The sequence below is a fragment of the Sus scrofa genome, chromosome 13, assembly GCF_054392235.1.
Source record: "Sus scrofa isolate SSC_HxYL_T2T_F1_AM1 chromosome 13, Sscrofa_HxYL_maternal_Yorkshire_Landrace_v2.0, whole genome shotgun sequence".
Lineage (NCBI taxonomy): Eukaryota > Metazoa > Chordata > Mammalia > Artiodactyla > Suidae > Sus > Sus scrofa.
In genome coordinates, this window is record NC_139395.1 from 54300953 (window position 1) to 54321655 (window position 20703).

Consider the following 20703-nt stretch of genomic DNA (forward strand, 5'->3'; position numbering starts at 1 on the left):
ACAGACTCTATAAAAAAGCAAAGAACATGCCACTTTAACAATACAATTGCTGAATTCAATAAAAGACTTCCAGGTAAATTAACAGATAATACCAATGCAGAGCATGTGGTATTAAATATAAATCACTATGTTTTCTGTAAAGCTTATTAGATTCCATGTAAATTACTAAAGAAGTATATAGCATCACTAAGATCTGCTTGTGTGACCAAGTATTTTCAGTAAGATCTACCATCAACTGACCTCTCATTTAAAATAAGTCCTCTCATTTAATAAGTTACTTCAGTGATACATCATAAACTGTCACCTCAAATGAGAGAGAAATAACTTCACAGATCTTAGCCTGTTTTGACTACATACCAGCTTATTTTTTAGCTTCAATACAAGGTCTACGGTTTCTACTTCTGTGTGTTTCTGGGTCCAGAGAAGTAAGTCCTAGAAGAATAAACAAATCTCAAATCAGTAAAAACTAAAAATAATATTCAAACTGTTCTATTTCAATAGGCAAGGCTACTGAGAAGGAAGGACAGGAAGGAAATGGAGAACAGGGTATTTAACCCAGAAATATCAATATAGTACAAGAATGTTTCTGAACATGATATTCTGAAAGTGTTAATCAGATAATTTTTGACATAGCCAGAAGGACTGTCTAATCTGAGGTGGCCCTTTTAGATCAATCAAGAAAAGCAAAATGGGAACTTGAAGTACAATACTAACCCCTGCCCCTAGTAAGTAGTGAGTAATTTATGAGGAACATCCACTAACAGATCAAGATAACTGTGAACTGGATATAAACTTTGCATCTTCAAATAAGCTCTTCCTGGGCTTCTCTGTGGTTGTCTTCCTGATATTTCTCTGAAAATCATAACCACTGGGAGTTGACAATTACAAAGTTAATACTGAGGCTAGTCCACCTCAAGCTAAACACAAATGAAATTGAGACTATCCTTTATTTTTATGAGTAGCTTAAATTTTTTTTTTTTTTTTTTTTTGGTCTTTCTGCCTTTTTCTAGGGCCGCACCCATGGCATATGGAGGTTCCCAGGCTAGGGGTCTAATTGGGGCTGTAACCACGGGCTTACGCCAGAGCCACAGCAACGCGGGATCCAAGCCGCGTCTGTGACCTACACCACAGTTCACGGCATCGCCGGATCCTTAACCCACTGAGCAAGGATCAAACCTGCAACCTCATGGTTCCTAGTCGGATTCGTTAACCACTGAGCCATGATGGGAACTCCACAAGTAGCTTAATTTAAAATAGTCTGTTGACAAGTTACAGAATGTGAAAAAGTCCAAATACAGGAACAAATTATTAAAAATAACTCAGAAAGACAAAGCAGGCATGCTGGAAAAGATGTGGAGTTAGATAGCTTGGATCTGAATCCTGACTCTGTCCAGTGGTATGCTGGTAAATATTTAACATCTGATTCTCTAGGAAGAGTCTGGTTTGTAGCATTTGCAATCTTCTGTGGTGTAATCCTTTCTCTGTAGCCAATTTCAAGCTACCAACCTGAGCTCACTGAACGCAGAGTTGGGAAGAAATGCACAGGACTGGCTCTTATGAGCCAGCACCTGTGGACTCAAGCACATTGCCAGCTCCACTACTTAGCAGTGATGTGATCTGAAGCAAATCACTTAATTTATAATCTTCAAGAGTCCCATAATGCAGATCATAACACACCTACTTCAATGCACTGTGAAGATTAAAAGATATTACCTACTTAGAGCACCTACACAATTCTTCGCACATTGTACATGATCTAGAAAAGTTAGCTATTACTATTTATAAAGTAGTAGATATGGCTATAACCTATAGCCTTTATGTATAACTCTATCTTTATTTTCAACAGCTATTAATCATCACACAAACACGCTGCTTTCTAACCTCTTCACAAAGAGCTTCTAGATGGAGTGCCTCCAATTTCTGGGTCATTTCCTTCCTCCGAGTCTTGAACCAACCATCAAAATTTGGAGATTTTAGAAAATGCCTATAAAAATAATTTTGAAAAAGCAAAGTTTGATTATGAGTTAACCTGCTCTTCTCAATACCTTTCCTAACTTAAAGCTAGGAAAAACATGCGCAACGATGGAATTTTTTTTATTTTTATTTTTTTGTTGTTTGTTTTTATTTTTTTAAATTTTTAAAAATTTTTTCTGCTGTACAGCATAGGGACCAAATTACACATACATGTATACATACATTTTCCTCCCATTGTTGTGTTGCAATATAAGTATCTAGACATAGTTCTCAATGCTACACAGCAGGATCTCATTGTAAATCCATTCCAAGAGCAATAGTTTGTATCCGTTAACCCCAAGCTCCCCATCCCTCCCACTCCCTCCCTCTCCCCACCAGGGCAGCCACAAGTCTATTCTCCAAGTCCATGATTTTCTAGGAATTTTTTTTTTTTTTAAAAAAAAGCAATGTTTAGATCCAGTTTTTTGTTTTTAAACTTTATTCTGCCTGTACCCACAGTATGCAGAAGTTTCCAGGTCAGGGATTGAACCTGCACCGCAGCCATGACAACACCAGGTCCTTAACACGCTGAGCCACCAGGGAACTCCTGTTTTGTTTTGGTTTTTTGTCTTTTCTAGGGCCACACCTGCAGCATATGGAAGTTCCCAGGCTAGGGGGTGAATCGGAGCTGTAGCCGCTGGCCTATGTCACAGCCACAACAATACCATATCCAAGCCATGACTGCGACCTACACCACAGCTCACGGCAACATCAGATCCTTAACCCACTGAGAGAGGCTAGGGTTCGAATGTGCTTCCTCATCGATGCTAGTCAGATTCGTTTCCACTGAGCCACAATGGGAACACCCTTGTTTTGTTTTTAATAAAGCTCTACAGATGGATGAAACAGAAATAAAGGACTAACCGGTAAAGTCCGATCCAATCGCCTTTTATTCTAGAGGTCAGCTGAGGTCCTGTTTTCTCAAGTGTTTTCATAAATTCTTCTGGAAGGAATTGTCTTAATTGGGGTGGACTCTAGAAAATACAACATATTATATTAAAAATTAAAAATGGATATATTCACAGGAGTTAATTTCAGTTAGAGAACCCAAATATGAATTTTATTGAATGTATTTTACCTTCCATGGAGAAATACTTTTTTGCAAAGGCATCAAACTTGCCACATATCTTTCCTAAATCCAAGAAAAAAAAAAGTTAGTCAAAGTTAGGTATTCTTGGGAGTTCCCGTTGTGGCGCAGCGGGAACGAATCCGACTAGGAACCATGAGGTTGCAGGTTTGATCCCTGGCCTTGCTCAGTGGGTTAAGGATCCGGCGATGCCGTGAACTGTGGTGTAGGTCACAGACGCGGCTTGGATCCCGCGTTGCTGTGGCTCTGGCGTAAGCCCGTGGTTACAGCTCCAATTAGACCCCTAGCCTGGGAACCTCCATATGCCATGGGTGCGGCCCTAGAAAAAGGCAGAAAGACAGGAAAAAAAAAAAAAAAAGTAAGGTATTCTTACCCAGAGAGTCTTTAAAAATGTTTAAACAGACCTGTTTAAAAAAAGTAGGCTTCCAAATTTTTCATCATATGCTCTTTCAATGGATGTCAACAATACCATCACTCCTCTCAACAAATATAGTCAAATTTAGATTGAATTAACAAGTCAGACTTAAAAGAAAAATTTAACTAAACCTTAGATAATCCAAGGAACTACATATTTTTAGTGATAATTAACCTTATTGAGTAACTTTGTGCCAGAAAATATACTCAACAGTTTACATGCATGATCTCTTTTAATTCTTGCTGTTATCCTTTGTGACAGCTATTATTGGGAAACTAAGGCTTCAAAAGGCTAAGAAATCTGCCCAAGTTCACACAGCTTGAACTTGAATTCAGGTATTAAATTCAACTTGAACTTAACATCAATCCATGCTAATTATGCACTACAGTAAAGTTTACTTATTTAAACAAGTAGATTTAAATGGAACAAAATAAACTGATATCTATAAACTAAAAGAGAGTATTTCTGCCCAAAATATAACAGGAAAGATTTCCAGGTTGCCCTTATATAATATTCTTAGATAGTTTACAATAACAACTATGCAAGGCTCTCTGATACACTGTCTAGGCTAGGACCATGTCTTGGTACTGCCTTACGCTATGAGACATCTTTTAGTTTAGTATTTTAATGTGATGTTCCACTGAGTTTCATAGAATAAGTACATAATCAAGTCATTTATTTCATAAATACATGTGATAGACCAAAGAAAAGATAATGACCAGGATAGATAAGGCCCCTGTCATCATGGAACTACATTCTCATGGATATCATATCAAACTGTGCTCAGGAAAATAATATCAGATAAAGAACAAGCAGCAGAAGTTTTTAAAGGTGCAATATGCAATAATCATATAATATTTCATGATATCTCATTTAAGACTCACAACAACCCTGAAAGGTATTTAGGAAAAGTGTAATTAGCCTCATTTTACAGATAAAGAAATTGACAGTCAAAGAGAGGAAGTAACTTACCAAAATTACACAGTTAATACTAGAATAGAGTCTAGGTCTCCTGCAAAGGGCTCTACTTTAATAACTAAACACATGTCCAAGGAAAATAATTTAAGATAAGGTTTTGATGGATGAAAATAACTTTCACATGCCCTTTAATAAATCATTACATTAAGCAAATACATATGCTGACTTACTAATGGGATAATGAAGCTTTGTGTCAGTTCCAAAAAATAGCGTCGGAGAATAACACTTTGAGCCTCAGAAGGACGCTTCTGTTGTACACCCTTAAAAGACGAAAAAATGAGAACCCGTACTCTAGTGTCAGAGAATATATATAAAACAATGAATGATTATAGAAATTTAGCTGTTACGTAAATATGTATTTTTACTTGACATGAAAAGAACCCTAAAACTTCATCTGGAAGTAAATTACTATGAAGTTCATTGTGCAGTAGACTGTAAAAAAAAAAAATCCTTAGAGCAAAACATAATACATCCATCCCATATTAGCTCAGGAAGTTCCCTCCTGGCACAGCAGGTTAAGGATCTGGCGTTGCCACAGCTGTGGTGTAGGCTGCAACTAAGGCGTGGGTTTGATCCCTAGCCTGGGAACTTCCACATGCCGCAGGTGGAGCCAAAAAGATATGTATTAGCTCACAACAGTCTTTCTTTCTTACTTGCTATATTAATACTATTTACATTTTCTAAAAAATGATAACTATCATGTTAGATGCTAAGCTATCTCACAGTACACACTGCGAAACTTTTTCACTGTAACTCTCAAGTTTTCAGGAAGACTGGCACTAGTTGGTAGCTGTAACCCCATATATCAAACCCATAACTGCTGCTACAACAGTCTCCTGATTTTTATGATGCTTTCGTTCAATAGAGAGATTCTGGTATATAAAGTACATATTCCCTAACTGGACATTGCATACCTGAATAAGAAAATTTAAATTAATAATATGAACATGTAATTACCTTCTGTAATTGTTTTATGATCTCTTCATCTCTATTTAGATATGGCTTATAAGATGTATAAACTCCTAAGAAGTAAAGAAAAGAAAATAAGGTGAACAGTAAGAAAATAAGGTAAACAGTAGGTATCTGAGTAATTTATTTAAAAATTAATAAAAGTCAATACCAGGTTTAGAATCCAGAGTCTTTAGGTTCTTCAGTTTTTTCACTTTAACCTGCTTAGGAATTTCACCTTAAGGGAACATCATAAAGATTCGTTTAATTAATTGAATTTCACATATCACAAAACTAGAATTTTCTAAGACTGATAATCCAGTGACTATTATTTACTTAGTCAAGGATATTCTTCTGACTAAGGTAGCTAAGGTATTCCTCTCAACATCAATTAATATTTAAGAGTTTATTCCTTATCCTTAAAAACTAGATAAAGGGACCACTGGTTTATAAGAGCATTTCAAAAACAATTTACATAAATTACATAAAATGGATAGTTGATCTCTTACTAATATCTATCATTACTTTAAAATTTCCCTTTTTGTCACTCAACTTATAGTTTAAAATGTTTCTGCTAAATACATTAAATATGAATAAAATACCATTTTGAATATGGTGGCAAATGTAACACTATTTAAGAGTAAATAGAATTTAAGCTCCCAATGTGGTTCAAGCGGGTTATGAACCTGACTACAGTATCCATGAGGATGCAGGTTTGATCCCTGGCCTCGCTCAGTGGGCTAAAAATCTGGCACTGCCATCAACTGTGGTGCAGGCCGGCAGCTGCACCTCTGATTGGATCCCTAGCCTGGTAACTTCCATATACCACCGGTGCGGCCCTAAGAAGCAACAAAAAAGGGGAAAAAAAATAAAATTGAAAGCAACTCCTAAGTTATTATTATGCAGATGTAGCAGTCAAAATTTTTTTTCCTGGTACTGCCCCCAATTCTGCTTTAGTAGAGTAGAAACACTGCCACCAGGTGGTGATGGTGGAAGCCACAATCATAGGTCTGAGCCATAGGTGATAGGACTCCTAAGCAGGGATGCTGTGTTGCACAAAGAAGCATCAAGTGAATGGTGTTAAGTAGTGTTCCAATTTCATTCTTTTACATGGGGCTGTCCAGTCAGACCTAAATATAAGACCAGATACTATAAAACTCTGAGAGGAAAACAGGCCAAACATTCTCTGACATAAACCACAGCAATATCCTCTCAGATCCACCTCCTAGAGTAATGACAATAAAAACAAAAATAAACAAATAGGACTTAATTAAACCTAAATGTTTCTGCACAGCAAAGGAAACTCTAAACAAAATGAAAAGAAAACCCACAGAATGGGAGAAAATCTTTGCAAATGAAGTGACTGACAAGGGATTAATCCCCAAAATTTATAAACACCTTCTGAAGCTCAGTAGCAAAAAAATAAACAATCCCATCAAAAAATGGGCAGAAGATCTAAACAAACAATTCTCCAAAGAAGACATACAGATGGCAAAAAAACACATGAAAAGATGTTCAACATCACTCATTATTAGAGAAATGAAAATCAAAATCCAATATGAGGTACCACCTTATACTGGCCAGAATGGCCATCATCAAAAAGTCTACAAACAATAAATACTGAAGAGGGTGTGAAGAAAAGGGAACCCTATTACACTGTTGATGGGAATGTAAGTTAGTGTAACCACTGTGGAAAACAGTATGGAGATTCCTCAGAAAACTAAACATAGAACTACCATTTGATCCAGCAATCCCATTCCTGGGCATCTATCCAGAGAAAACCATGACTTGAAAAGACACATATACTCCAATGTTCATTGCAGCATTATATACAATAGCCAACATGTGAACAACCTAAATGTCCATCTACAGAGGAGTGGATCAAGACGATGTGGTACATATACACAATGGAATATTACTCAGCCATTAAGAGGAAAGAAATAATGGCATTCACAGCAACATGGGTGGACCTAGATATTACCATGCTAAGTGAAGTGAGTCAGACAGCGAAACACCAACATCATATGCTATCACTGACGTGGAATCTAAAAAAAGGACACAAAGAACTTCTTTGCAGAACAGATATTCTCACAGACTCATAGACTTTGAAAAACTTATGGTTTCCAAAGGAGACAGTCTGGGGGGTGGGGGGATGTGCTGGGGGTTTGGGATGGAAATCCTATAAAATTGGGTTGTGATGATCACTGTACAACCATAAATGTAATAACATTCATTGAGTAATGAAAAAAAGTATCAAGTGAAAGAGAGAAAAAACTAGAGGATAAAATGTACACATTGTTGAATACTGCTCCAGGGTAGAAACAGAATCTGAAGGTATGCACAGCAAGGAAAGAAAAGAAAAGGAGCCACTAAAGCTCTAAAGAGATAAAACCAAGAGCGAGAAAAGTAAAGAGTCCAGAAACACTCAGGTTTCTGGAATGTTTTTGATTCATTAGCTCATAGTTTGTTAATTTTTTCTACATATTCCCATGTACTAATTCTTATGAAAATGTCTCTCATCTTGAATCTTATCTTGTGGTTTTGCTTTCCAGAGTTCAGAGTAGCTTTTCGTAATATCTGTAAAACATTTTTTCCCTTAAAGTGAAGAATTAATACATATTTAACTATATAGATAACTAAATTCAAGTCACTTATCTGCCTCTGACTCTAAGAACCCAGAGTATCACTTGTCAAAACTGCAATGGTTTGAATAAATCTAAATATTTCTGTGCCTACTTTCTATTTCCTTCTGCTCCAAGTCACAAAGGACTTGAAACTCCTGTATCTACCAATGCCATTTATTACATATTATTTCCTGAAACTTATAGTAGTGAGGAACCAAATATCAGGAAGGAGAATAACATAGCAATATGGTTCATATATCCTTTACATTCAATAAGTTCTAGGTAATAATAAAGATATATAGTGAACCATTATCAGTTTTTTGTTTTTTTCAGGACAAAGACAAGAATACAACCTGTGCAGCAATCTTCACTGACACAAGTCCCCTCTGATCAGGGGACAGCATGAGGTGTAGGATGCATACTGAACTCTAACCCTAGCCACCATAATTCCTACACTGTTGTACATAATAGATACAAAGAAAATTAGTCATAAAGATACATCTTCTATTGTCAAAAAAGTTAAAAGGTATGTGTCAAATACCTGTAGAAAACAAAATAAGAATGCCAAAAAATGAACTAAAGTCCCACACATATATTTAATTAAAAATACTTATTCAATGTGTATTATGTACATGCACATAATTTAACATTATTAAATTAATGATGTACTGCACCTCTGCACATTTGCATAAGAATCTTTTACACTTAGGCCAATGTTTTACCTTTAATAAAATCATCAAATCCAATTTCTGGTCAGAAATTCAGTTTATAATTTGATCTAGTATACACTGGCGAATTACTTTGTCTTTGAAGAATATGTGTTAAGCACCATTATCCTAGCATTACATTTCTTCATTAATCGGCTTTGAATGAACTAAAACTTTGGGTGAACAATCCATGAGATGTAGTCCCTTTACAATAGGAGGAATGATCCCTCTGCAGCGTTAAAACTGCATGTAAGTTTCTGGTAAATTTATGAACTTCCAGGTCCAGGAGAGCAAGATCTCAATTTCGCTGTGCCTTCCCTGCTGGTCCTACAGAAGATACTTTTTCTGCAATTTTACTAACCCCCACAGATAGTCCTGAATTTTCATCGCCAGGATCCTAAGGAGGGCTGTTGTGTTTCATAACTTCTACATTCTATGTAGTGCTCCTGGTCTTGAGATGAATTGGCAGAAAATATCTCAATATTTACCCTCTATACTCAATACTCATAAATTAAAAGACAAATGGATTTTAATGAATATGAAACCAAAAACAGAAACAATAAAATATCAATAATCTGGACTTCATCAAAATTAAAAACTTTTGTGCATTAAAGGATACTATCAAGAGAGTGAGAAGACAACCCACAAAATGAGAGAAAATATTTACAAATTATATATCTGATAAGGGATTATTATCCAGAATATATAAAGAACTAGTCAACAACAACAACAAAAAAAAACCAACCCAATTTTAAAAAGGGCAAAGAGTTCCTGTCATGGCTCAATGGAAATGAATTTGACTAGTATCCAATAGGAATGGTTCCATTAGGATCCATTAATCCATTAGGAGGTTCAATCTCTAGCCTTGTTCAGTGGGTTGAGGATCTAGCATTGCTGTGAGCTGTGGTGTAGGTTGCATATGTGGCTCAGATCTGGCGTTGCTGTAGCTGTGATGTAGACCAGGGGCTACAGACTCCTAGCCTGGGAACTTTCATATGCCACAGGCGCAGCCCTAAAAAGACCGAAAAATAAAAGTTAAAAAAAATTTAAAAGGTCAAAGGACTTGAAAAGACATTTCTCCAATGAGCATAAGATGCTCAACATTATAGGGAAATGCAAATCAAAACTATAATAAGATACCTCCTCATACCACGGGGATGGTGACTATTAAAAAAAAATAGAAAATAAAAAGTGTTGGTGAGGATGTGAAGAAATCGATAACCTTGTTGCCACTGGTGGGAATGTAAAATAAAAACAGTACGGCAGTTCCTCAAAATATTAAACATAATGACCATATGGTTCAGCATTTCCACTTTTAAGTATACACTTGACCCCTGAACAAATGGGTTTGAACTACCCAGGTCCAATTATACTCTGACTTTTTTCAATGATTATACACAGTACTACAAGATCTGCTACTGGCTGAACCCACAGATATGGAACTATGGATGCAGAAGCCTGACTATGGGACTTGAGCATCCTCGTATTCTGGTATCCATGGGAAGTCCTGGAACCAATCTGTGGATACCAAGGGATGACCACATACCCAAAAGAAGTTAAAGCAGGGACTGGAGATATTTGTACACCAATGTTTATAGTATTATTCACAAGAGCTAAAAGACAGAAATAAGCCAAGTATCCAGCAACACATTAAGAGATAAGCAAAATGTGGTATATATATATGATGGAATATTATTCAGCCTTAAAAAGGAAGGAAATGACACATGCTACAACATGGATAAATCTTGAGGCCATTATGCTCAAGGAAATAAGCCAGTCACAAAAGGACAAGTAAAGCAGAATTCCATTTACATGAAATACCTAGAGTAATCAAATTCATAGAGACAGAGAGTAGAATGGTAGGTGTCAAGGGCTGGTGGGGTGGGATAGGAGCAATGAATGGGGAGCTACTGTATAGTGAGTACAGTTTCAGTTCCGCTGAAGATGAAAAGAGTGCTGTAAGTAGATGTAGCACAACAATGTCAATGTACTTGATGCCAATAAACTGTACACTTAAAAAATGATTATGATGTAAGTTTTGTGTTATGTATATTTTACCAGAGCTACATTATTAGCTACAAATTCTAATACAAGCTACATTAATGAACCTTGAAAACATTATCCAAAGTGAAATAAGCTGGACACGAAAGGAAAAATATTGTATGATTCACAGAAACAGAAATTAGAATAGTGGTTACTAGGGGCTAGGGAATAAGAGGAATGAAGAGTTATTGTTTAATGGCTATAGAGCTTCTGTTTGAGATGATGAAAAGTTCTGGAAATGAAGAGGAATGATGGTTGCATACCACTGTGAATGTACTTAATGACACTGAATTGTACTCTTAAAAATCATTAAACTGGTAAATTTTGTTATATATATTTTGCCACAATAAAAAAATTTTAAGCTAAGTGGAAAAAAGTCTCAAACATGCTAAACTTAATGAAAATTTCAACTTCTGTTAACACCTATGCTCACACAGACCTGCCAGTACCAGAAATAGTCAGGTACTACAGTCTTGCTCAGAATTACTTAAACATGGAGTTCCAGCTGTGGCACAATGGAATCAGCAGCATCTCTGCAGCACCAGACTGCAGGTTTGATCCCTGACCCAGAACAGTAGATTAAAGGAGCCAGTGTTGTTGCAGCTGTAGCATAGGTCACAAATGTGGCTTGGATCTGATCCCTGGCCTGGGAACTCCATATGCCACAGGGCAGCCAAAAATGAAAAACAAAACCAACTTAAACACCCCAGCATCACCGTTCACAATGTATCACCTCTACAAGTTGAACAAGGACCAAACTGAGGACAGTGACATTCTCTATCATCATTCCTCAAGGACCACTAACAGTTTATAAAACATGTTTCCATACAACATCATCACTCTCTTATAGAAAAAGTGATACCTGATGATATTGTCCAAATAAGCTGTTTACAGAAATAAAAGGAGAGAACACAGCATCTCTCCTCTAATACAGTCTGCTTAAAATAAAGTGTAGTTAGTATTTTTTTCATATATACTCTTATCCCTGTTTTGAAAAATAAACTCAAGAACTGTCTGCTCCCCTCGCTTGGTCCTAGGCCCTACTTTTATTTTTAATTATTATTATTATTTTTTTATGGCTGCACCTGCAGCATAAGGAAGTTGCCAGGCTAGGGTTCAAATTGGAGCTGCAGTTTCCGGCCACAGCCACAGCCACAGCCACAGCCACACTGATCCGAGCTGAATCTTTGAGCTACACTTCAGCCTGCAGCAACACGGGATCCTTAAACCACTGAACAAGGCCAGGGATTGAACCTGCATCCTCACAGGTTCTTAACATGATGAGCCACAATGGGAACTCTCCTAGGTCCTACTTTTAAACGGTAACTTCATCTGTCTGAGAGGATTCTCAGAGCAGCAAAAAATATTAGCTGCTAAGACATCACAAGAAAAGAAACTGGAGTTCCAGTCATGGCGCAGCAGAAATGAATCTGACTAGGAACCATGAGGTTGCAGGTTCAATCCCTGGCCTCGCTCAGCAGGTCAAGGATCCAGCGTTGCTGTGGCTGTGGTATAGGCCAGCGGCTACAGCTCCCATTAGACCCCCTAGCCTGGGAATCTCCATATGCTGCAGGTGCGGCCCTAAAAAGACAAAAAAAAAAAAAAAAAAAAGAAACTGCCAGTACTTCCCTGGTGGTCTAGTGTTAGGATTCAGCATTTTTACTGCTGTGGCCTGGATTCAAGCCTTGGTCTGGGAACTGAGATCTCACATAAAGCCAGCATAGCCAAAAAAATTTTAAAAAAAGAAGATGAAGACCAATATCCCTCATGGATAAAGATATAAAAATCCTCAACGAAAACATTGGTGAAACAATAATAATAATAATAAAGAACTATACATCATGACCAAATGGAATTTTACTTAAGGAATTTAAGATTGGTTTAACATAAAAAATCAACTGGAGTTCCTGTTGTGGCTCAGTAGGTTAAGAACCTGACTCGGAGTTCTCGTCGTGAAACATCGGAAATGAATCTGACTAGGAACCATGAGGTTGTGGGTTCAATACCTGGCATCGCTCAGTGGGTTAAGGATCTGGCGTTGCTGTGGGCTGTGGTGTAGGTTGCAGATGCAGCTCGGATCTGGCATTCCTGTGGCTCTGGCATAGGCTGGCAGCAACAACTCCGATTAGACCGCTAGCCTAGGAACCTCCATATGCTGTGGGTGCAGCCCTAGAAAGACAAAAGACAAAAAAAAAAAAAGAACCTGACTCATCTGTGAGGATGTGGGTTCAATCCCTGACCTCACTCAATGGGTTAAGGATCTAGTGTTGCCATAATTGTGGTGTAGCCCCGCAGCTGCACCTGCAATTTTACCCCAGCCCAGCAACTTCCATATGACACAGGTGTGTCTGTGAAAAAAAAAAATCAACTAATATACCATATTAATAAAGGACAAAAACCAAATGATAATCTTCACAAATACAGAAAAAGCATTTTTTTTTTTTTTCTCTTTCTAGGGCCACTCCTGCAACATATGGAGGTTCCCAGGCTAGGGGTTGAATCAGAGGTGCAGCTGCTGGCCTACACCACAGCCACAGCAATGCAGGATCCAAGCTGAGTTTTCAACCTACACCACAGCTCACGGTAACGCCAGATCCTTAACCCACTGAGTGAGGCCAAGGATTGAACCTGCATTCTCATGGATACTAATTAGATTTGTTTCCACCAAGCCATGATAGAAACTCCCCAGAAAAAGCATTTAACAAAATTCAACACTAATTCTCAACAAATTAGGACTAGAAAGGCACTTTCTCAACCTGATAAAGGTCATCTATGAAAAACCTACACCTAGCATCATCATTAGACTTGTATACTGAAAAATACAAAACACTGCTGAAAAAAATTAGAGAAGATCGAATCAATGGAGAGACATTTTAAATACTTGGATTGGAAGACTCAGTACTTTTAAGATGGTAATTCCCTCCAAATTGATTATATATTCTCTATGAAATAAATACAATCCTTATCAAAATCACAGATTTTTTGTTTTCTGCCCAGTTGGTGGAAATTGACAAAGTAATTCTAAATGTCATATAGAAAGGTAAAAGACCCAGAATAGCCAAAACAATTGTGAAAAACAACAAGAGTTCCCATGTGGCATAGTGGAAACAAATCCAACTAGGAACCACGAGGTTGCAGGTTCCTTCCCTGGCCTTGCTCAGTGGGTTAAGGATCTGGTGTTGCCGTGAGCTGTGGTGTAGGTCACAGACCCGGTTTGGATCTGGCGTTGCTGTGGCTGTGGCATAGGCCGGCAGCTGTTGCTCCAATTCGACCCCTAGCCTGGGAACCTCTATATGCCATGGATGTGGCCCTAAAAAGAAAAAAAAAGAAAAAAAAAAAAAGAACAACAAAGCTGAAAGACATTTCCTGATTTCAAAATTACTATAAAATTTCAGTAATCAAGACATTGTACTGGTACAAAAATAAGACATATATATCAATACAACAGAAACAAGAGTTCAGAAATAAACACTTATGTTTATGGCTGATCAATTTTCCAAAAAGGTATCAATGCAATTCAGTGGCAAAGGACAGTCTTTTCAACAAAAGATGCTAAGATAATTGGATATCAACATGCAAAGAAAGATGATTTTAGAGTTTTACCCCACATCATACACAAAAACTAACTCGGAGTGGTTCCTAAATACAAGTGCTAGCACAATAAAATTTTTAGAAGAAAACTTAGAAGTCTTTGTGACCTTGAGTTAGGCAGTGAGTTCTTATATAAATGTGGAAAGGCCAATCCATAAAGGAAAAAAACTGATAAACCAGACTTCATCAAAATTAAGTACTTTTGGATTTCAAAAGACATCATTAAGAAAACAAAAAGAGATGGGGTTCCCTTCGTGGCTCAGCGGTTAATGAACCTGACCAGGATCCATAAGGGTACGAGTTCAATCACTGGCCTCACTCAGTGGGTTAAGCATCCCGCACTGCTGTGGCTGCAGTGTAGGCCAGTGACTACAGCTCCAATTTGACCCCCAGCCTAGGAACTTCCATATGCCGTAGATGTGGCCTTAAAAAGAAGAAATAAACAAAAAGAGAAGTCAAATACTGAAAAAATATCTGCAAGTCATATATCTGAAAACAAACTTGTGTCCAAAATACATGAAGACCTCTTCCAACTAAACAATAAGACAAATAACCTAATTTAAAAATGGACAAATGGGAGTTCCCGTCATGGCGCAGTGGTTAACGAATCTGACTAGGAACCATGAGGTTGCGGGTTCGGTCCCTGCCCTTGCTCAGTGGGTTAACGATCCGGCGTTGCCGTGAGCTGTGGTGTAGGTTGCAGACGCGGCTCAGATCCCGCGTTGCTGTGGCTCTGGCGTAGGCCGGTGGCTACAGCTCCAATTCGACCCCTAGCCTGGGAACCTCCATATGCCGTGGGAGTGGCCCAAAGAAATAGCAAAAAGAAAAAAAAAAAAAAAAGGACAAATGATTTAAATCAACATTTCACAAAAGATATGAAAACAACTAACTGGTAGATGAAAACATGCTCAACATCATTAGTCACCAAAATAAGCATGTTAAAAATCACCATTTCAAACCCACTAGAATGATTATAATAAAAAAAGAGATAATATCAAATGTTGGCAGGGATGTGAAGACAAAGGAACCCTCATATACTGCTGCTAAGAATGTAAAATGGTGGGTCACTCTGGAAAACATTTTGGCAGCTTCCTAAAAAGTTAAACAGATAGGTCAATTCATGCTATTTTACCTATGATCTTTGCAAAAGTTCCTCTACTTAATCCCCAACAGGGAGCCTCTTCACATTGTAAAAAGACAATAAATAGTAGTCTACTATATTACAATTAATCACATAGTCTAGATTAGGGCAAAACCAAGAAAGTAAACATCGAGATTAAATTGAGATTAAGAAAATACTTTTTCGTATCTTCTCATAGCTAAGACTCTAGTGACTGCTGTGTTCTGAATTATCATTAATAATCAGACAGGACACTAATGAAATAGTAAGGGACCATGACATTTACAAAGTCCTATGAGTCAGGCACTGTGTTTAATCCTCCCAGCAGACAAAGAATTCAAGGCTTAAAGAAGCTGTTCTACCTAAGATCACACAGATCTGCGTGTCAAAGTAAAGCCCTTTGCCCTTTTCTCTTTTTCATAAGGCTTCTAAGGATTTCAGTCTAAGACTGAGTCTCATATTTGTAAATAATATGATTTAAAATGTTATTCGCAGATAAGCAATGAGATCCTGCTATGTAGCACTGGGAACTCTATCTAGTCACTTATGATGGAGCATGATAATGTGAGAAAAAAGAATGTATACATGTATGTGTAACTGGGTCACCATGCTGTACAGTAGAAAATTGACAGAACACTGTAAACCAGCTATAATGAAAAAAATTTAAAACATTATATAAAAAAATAAAAAAACATTATTCTCTATCTCTAATATGTCTATCTAGATTTACATATATTCCAGAAGGGATATTTTATAAGATAATCACATTAAATAATGTTTTAAATATAATGCCTCTATATGCCAAAAGAAAAGTAACATATCATAAATGTACTAAAAAATATTTTGGATATAACTCATGTCTCAATTATTTCCATGGAAAATTTAGGAATGTACAGTCAAAAAATGTCAGAGGTGCCATTAAATTATCATCTAGGTTAACAAAATTGCCAGCTTCAGGATTCATTTATTCATTTAATAAACATTTATGAAGCAGCTACCATAAATGACGTATACTATATCTTTTTTCAAGGAAAGTACAACTTTCTGACCACTTCCTTAACTAATACCATATATAATAACAATGTATAATACCTATTTGGAGTCCTAGCTAAGAATTTTGTGTCAAATTGAGTAATCTGAACTTTCCATAAGGTTTTACTCAAGCACTGTTGGAAAATCATGTTTAACTGGGCTTATATGTATACAAAATGTAGCTAAATTTTTGAGATTTCACTTTGTTATAATTTATTCAATGTGTAACACTGTAGATCATTTTTTGGTAGGAGGGTTACACATATATAAGATGGGTTAAACATACAGGAACCCATATATTTTATTTACTTTATTTATTCTTTTTGGGCAGCACCCACAGCATAAGGAAGTTCCCACACTAAGGGTCAAATGGGAGCTGAAGCTGCCAGCTTACATCACAGACACAGCAGTGCCAGATCTGAGCCATGTCTGTGACCTACACCACAGCTCACAGCAACACTGGATCCTTAACCCACTGAGCAAGGTCAGGGATCGAACCCAGGTCGGCATAGATACTAACTGGGTTCATTACCACTAAGCCACAACAGGAGTTCCAGGAACCTGTACATTTTATTTGGAAGCTATGCTTTTATTCAAGAAGATTGCCACTGACATAATTAAAAAGAAACTAAGAGATGAAAATAGAGAGGAAGAAGTAAATCTGCTCATTCACATTACACACTAAAACCAGAATACCAAGTTTATACTATACCTGCAGGTTTAAGGTCTCCTATTCGAATAATGTGTGGCCAGTGCTGGAGTGTTTTTGCAAAAAAAGGGTTGGTTACTCCTAATATGACTGAAGGCCTACATAAAAACAAAGTGAGAAAAAAAATGTTCTATCAGTCTACAATTTATTTTGAATGAACAACAGATAATCTTCTTCTTTTTTTTTTTTTTTTTGCTTTTTAGGACTGCACCCATGGCATGTGGAAGTTCCCAGGCTAGGGGCTACATTGGCGCTGCAGCTGCCAGCCTACACCACAGCCATAGCAACTCGGGATCAGAGCCACATCTGTGACCTACTCCATAGCTCACAGCAATGCCAGGGATCCTTAACCCACATCCTCATGGACACTAGTTGGATTTGTGTCTGCTTCGCCACAATAGGAACTCCTTACAATAGACAATCTTTTCCTTCACTCATATTACATACCAACTACATTCCAACCACCATGTTTAGCACTAGGTATATAAAGATGAAAAGACATGTTCTTTCTAAAAGCACACAGGGAAAATGGTATGGACACCCAATTAGGATGCCAGAAATCAGAAGATCGTGAAGGTTGTATAAAATGTACAATAACTACGAAGGAGAAACTACATCTACCAGGGAACTAAAGGACAGCCTCACCAAAGAGATGACTTTTGCACAAAGATGTGAAGGACAAATGAGTTTTTTTATTCTTCTTAATTTTTAAAAAAATGTGTTTACTTTTATTTTTTTGCTATTTTGGGGTCACACCCACGGCATAAGGAGGTTCCCAGGCTAGGGGTCAAATGGGAGCTGCAGCTGCTGACCTATGCCACAGCTATAGCAACACGGGATCTGAGCTGCGCCTGCAACTTGCACTGCACCTCACAGCTACACCGGATCCTTAACCCACTGATTGAGGCCAGGGACTGAACCTGCATTCTCATGGATGCTAGTCAGATTTGTTAACCGCTGAGCCACAATGGGAATTCCAATGTGTTTTTTTAAATTGAAGTATAGTTGATATACAGTATTACATAAGTTATGAATAGGAGTTTCTGTCAAGTGGATAAAGAGAAGAAAAGGTGATGCAGGAGAATGAATAGTATGTGCAATGCAATGCAATGAGATAATGGTCTGTTTGTAAAACTACTTATAGTTAGGCATTCCTAGAGCATTCCAGGAAAAATGAATAGTCAGAAATAAAAGCAGATGGACAGATGCTGGCCAGATCATTAAGTACCAACTTAATATGCTAAGAAATTTACATGCTGTCTCATACGCAAACAGAAACTGACAGAAAACCAAGTAGACAAATGCTACATGAATAAAAATGTACTTATTAGAAAGATTCTTCTGGGGGAAATTTGGAAGATGCTTTACAAAAAGGGGAAGAGGTTTGGGAAAAAGCAACAGCAGAGAAAGACTGGAGCCAGTAAGATTAGGAAGAGAGCTTCAGAAAGAAAATAAGAAATGTTATGAGAGATATCTTAGGATGTTCAATTGACAGAATTTGGTAAAACTTCATGAGGAGCATATTAAGAAGGAGAAATTTATGATGACTTAGGTTTTTGATAACTAAGTAAAAAGAAGTAATATTCATGAAAGTAGGAAGAGGGATGGAAGAAAAGAAGGAGATAAAAAGAATTCAGTTTGCACATGTTTAGTTTTGGATGCCATTAAGATGTCCGGGTGGCAATAGGTAAAAAAAACAAAACAAAAGACCCCAATAATAACAAAAACCTGGATATAGAGTTTAAGACCTTGCAAAGAACTGAACTAGGAAGATAAATTTCAGTCATCAGTAAATAGGTGTCAACAGAAGCTGTGGGCACAGATATGACTGTGTAGAAAGAATTATCAGTGTGAAATCAGAATCCTGAACACAATACTGGAGAACACCAACATTTAAGGGGTTGGCAGAGGAAGAGAGATCTGCACAGGAGACTGAGATGCACCACCAGATAACCAGGTGAGACAGTATCAAAGACAAATGTTTTCAAGGTCAACAGATTAAATGTTATAAGAAAGGGAAGGCAGGAAAAAGATGGCAATAATGTGCTGATACGGTCAGGCAGTGAGAAGGATCCTGATGATTTTGGAAAGGACAACTTCAGTGGAGATGAAGAAATTAACCTGCAATGAACTCAAAAGCAACTAGGAAACCAAGAAGTAGAGACGGTAAAGGGAAATTTTTGTTGTTATTCTACAAACTTAGCTATGAAAAGGTGAGTAATAGAGCAGGAATTAAAGGGGAAAGCTAAGGTATTTTTTTCTTCTTTTACAGATTGGGAAAAATTTTTATATGTTTATATGCTGATTCAAAGAAGAGGGAGAAGGAAAGGAAAGTTACAGATCAAGAAGAGATAACTAATGTTTTAAGAGGTCCCGAAATAAGGAAAGAAGAGGGAACTGGGAGTTCCTGTCACGGCTCAGTGGAAACAAATCTGACTAGCATTCATGAGGATGCAGGTTCGATCTCTGGCCTTGTTCGGTGGGTCAGGGATCCAGCATTGCCATGAGTTGTGGTGTAGGTCACAGACGTGGCTTGGATCTGGCATTGCTGTGGCTGTGGTATAGACCAGCAGCTACAGCTCCGATTCATTTGACCTATAGCCTGGGAATCTCCTTATGTGGTGAATGTAACTCCCCCCTCCCCCCAAGAAAAGGAAGATAGAACTGAAAGTACAGTTGGATAGTTATTAGTGACAATACAAATTCCACTAATAAATAAGTCCATTCAAAGGAAATAAGATACTACTCTTAAAATGTGAAATTATTACCAGCAGCTCCTCACAACTTCCTTTATAAACTCAATCTGCCAGTAAGTTCAAAATTTAAACTTTTAAATTATTAGCAAAATAATAATTTGGTTATAAAGGCAATAGTTGGGCAATAAAAGTTATTTTGTTTACTCACGGGGCTTGAGTACGGGTGGTATATTCTTTGAATTCACTATCATGAATAGTGAAATAAGGTCGGAAATCACTGAAGTACTTTAATGGAGAAATACAGCTGTGGAGCAAGAAGAACATGTAAAACAGGACATGTAAAAAAAGGAAAGAACTTAAAGGATGTACTCAATAACTATGAAATAAAACATCTATACACAGAGTTCACCCCAAGGGAATCATTTATCTATTTAAATAAGTAGTAAACTCATTTCCGGAAACCTGAAAGACAAACAGAAATTTATAGTGTGGAATGGCATACTGAAAACAGGCTAGCTTTGGGACAGAAGATGGGTAGAAATTCTGGCTCTATCATTCACTAGCTTTTTCTGAGACACTGACTTTTCACAAAAATGATATTTATCAGATGCCAACTTCATGTAAACGAATGAATGTGCTTATTGCTCAGAAAAACAAAAACACAGTTTCAGCCCTCATGGAGCCTGAATTAATTTTTTAATCAATATATGTGCTACAATGAGCACTACCTTCCTACAAGG

General features: G+C 37.3%; 1 protein-coding gene across 16 annotated transcripts in view; it reads right to left on the reverse strand.

Annotated features, from left to right (window-relative positions):
• Positions 1-20703, reverse strand: part of DENND6A (DENN domain containing 6A) — a 68269-nt gene that overhangs the window by 9676 nt on the left and 37890 nt on the right. For 15 of the 16 annotated variants that reach the window (XM_021069010.2, XM_021069009.2, XM_084988700.1 and 12 more), the window contains 9 exons: positions 20172-20267; positions 17271-17365; positions 5614-5679; positions 5451-5515; positions 4664-4753; positions 3092-3145; positions 2878-2987; positions 1882-1984; positions 358-432 (listed from right to left, as the gene is read on the reverse strand). In XM_021069010.2, the coding sequence (XP_020924669.1) occupies positions 358-432; positions 1882-1984; positions 2878-2987; positions 3092-3145; positions 4664-4753; positions 5451-5515; positions 5614-5679; positions 17271-17365; positions 20172-20267 (754 nt within the window). Of the gene's footprint in view, positions 1-357; positions 433-1881; positions 1985-2877; positions 2988-3091; positions 3146-4663; positions 4754-5450; positions 5516-5613; positions 5680-15363; positions 16995-17270; positions 17366-19862; positions 20268-20703 lie in introns of those variants that run through there. The other variant, XR_014823381.1, reaches the window with a different exon arrangement.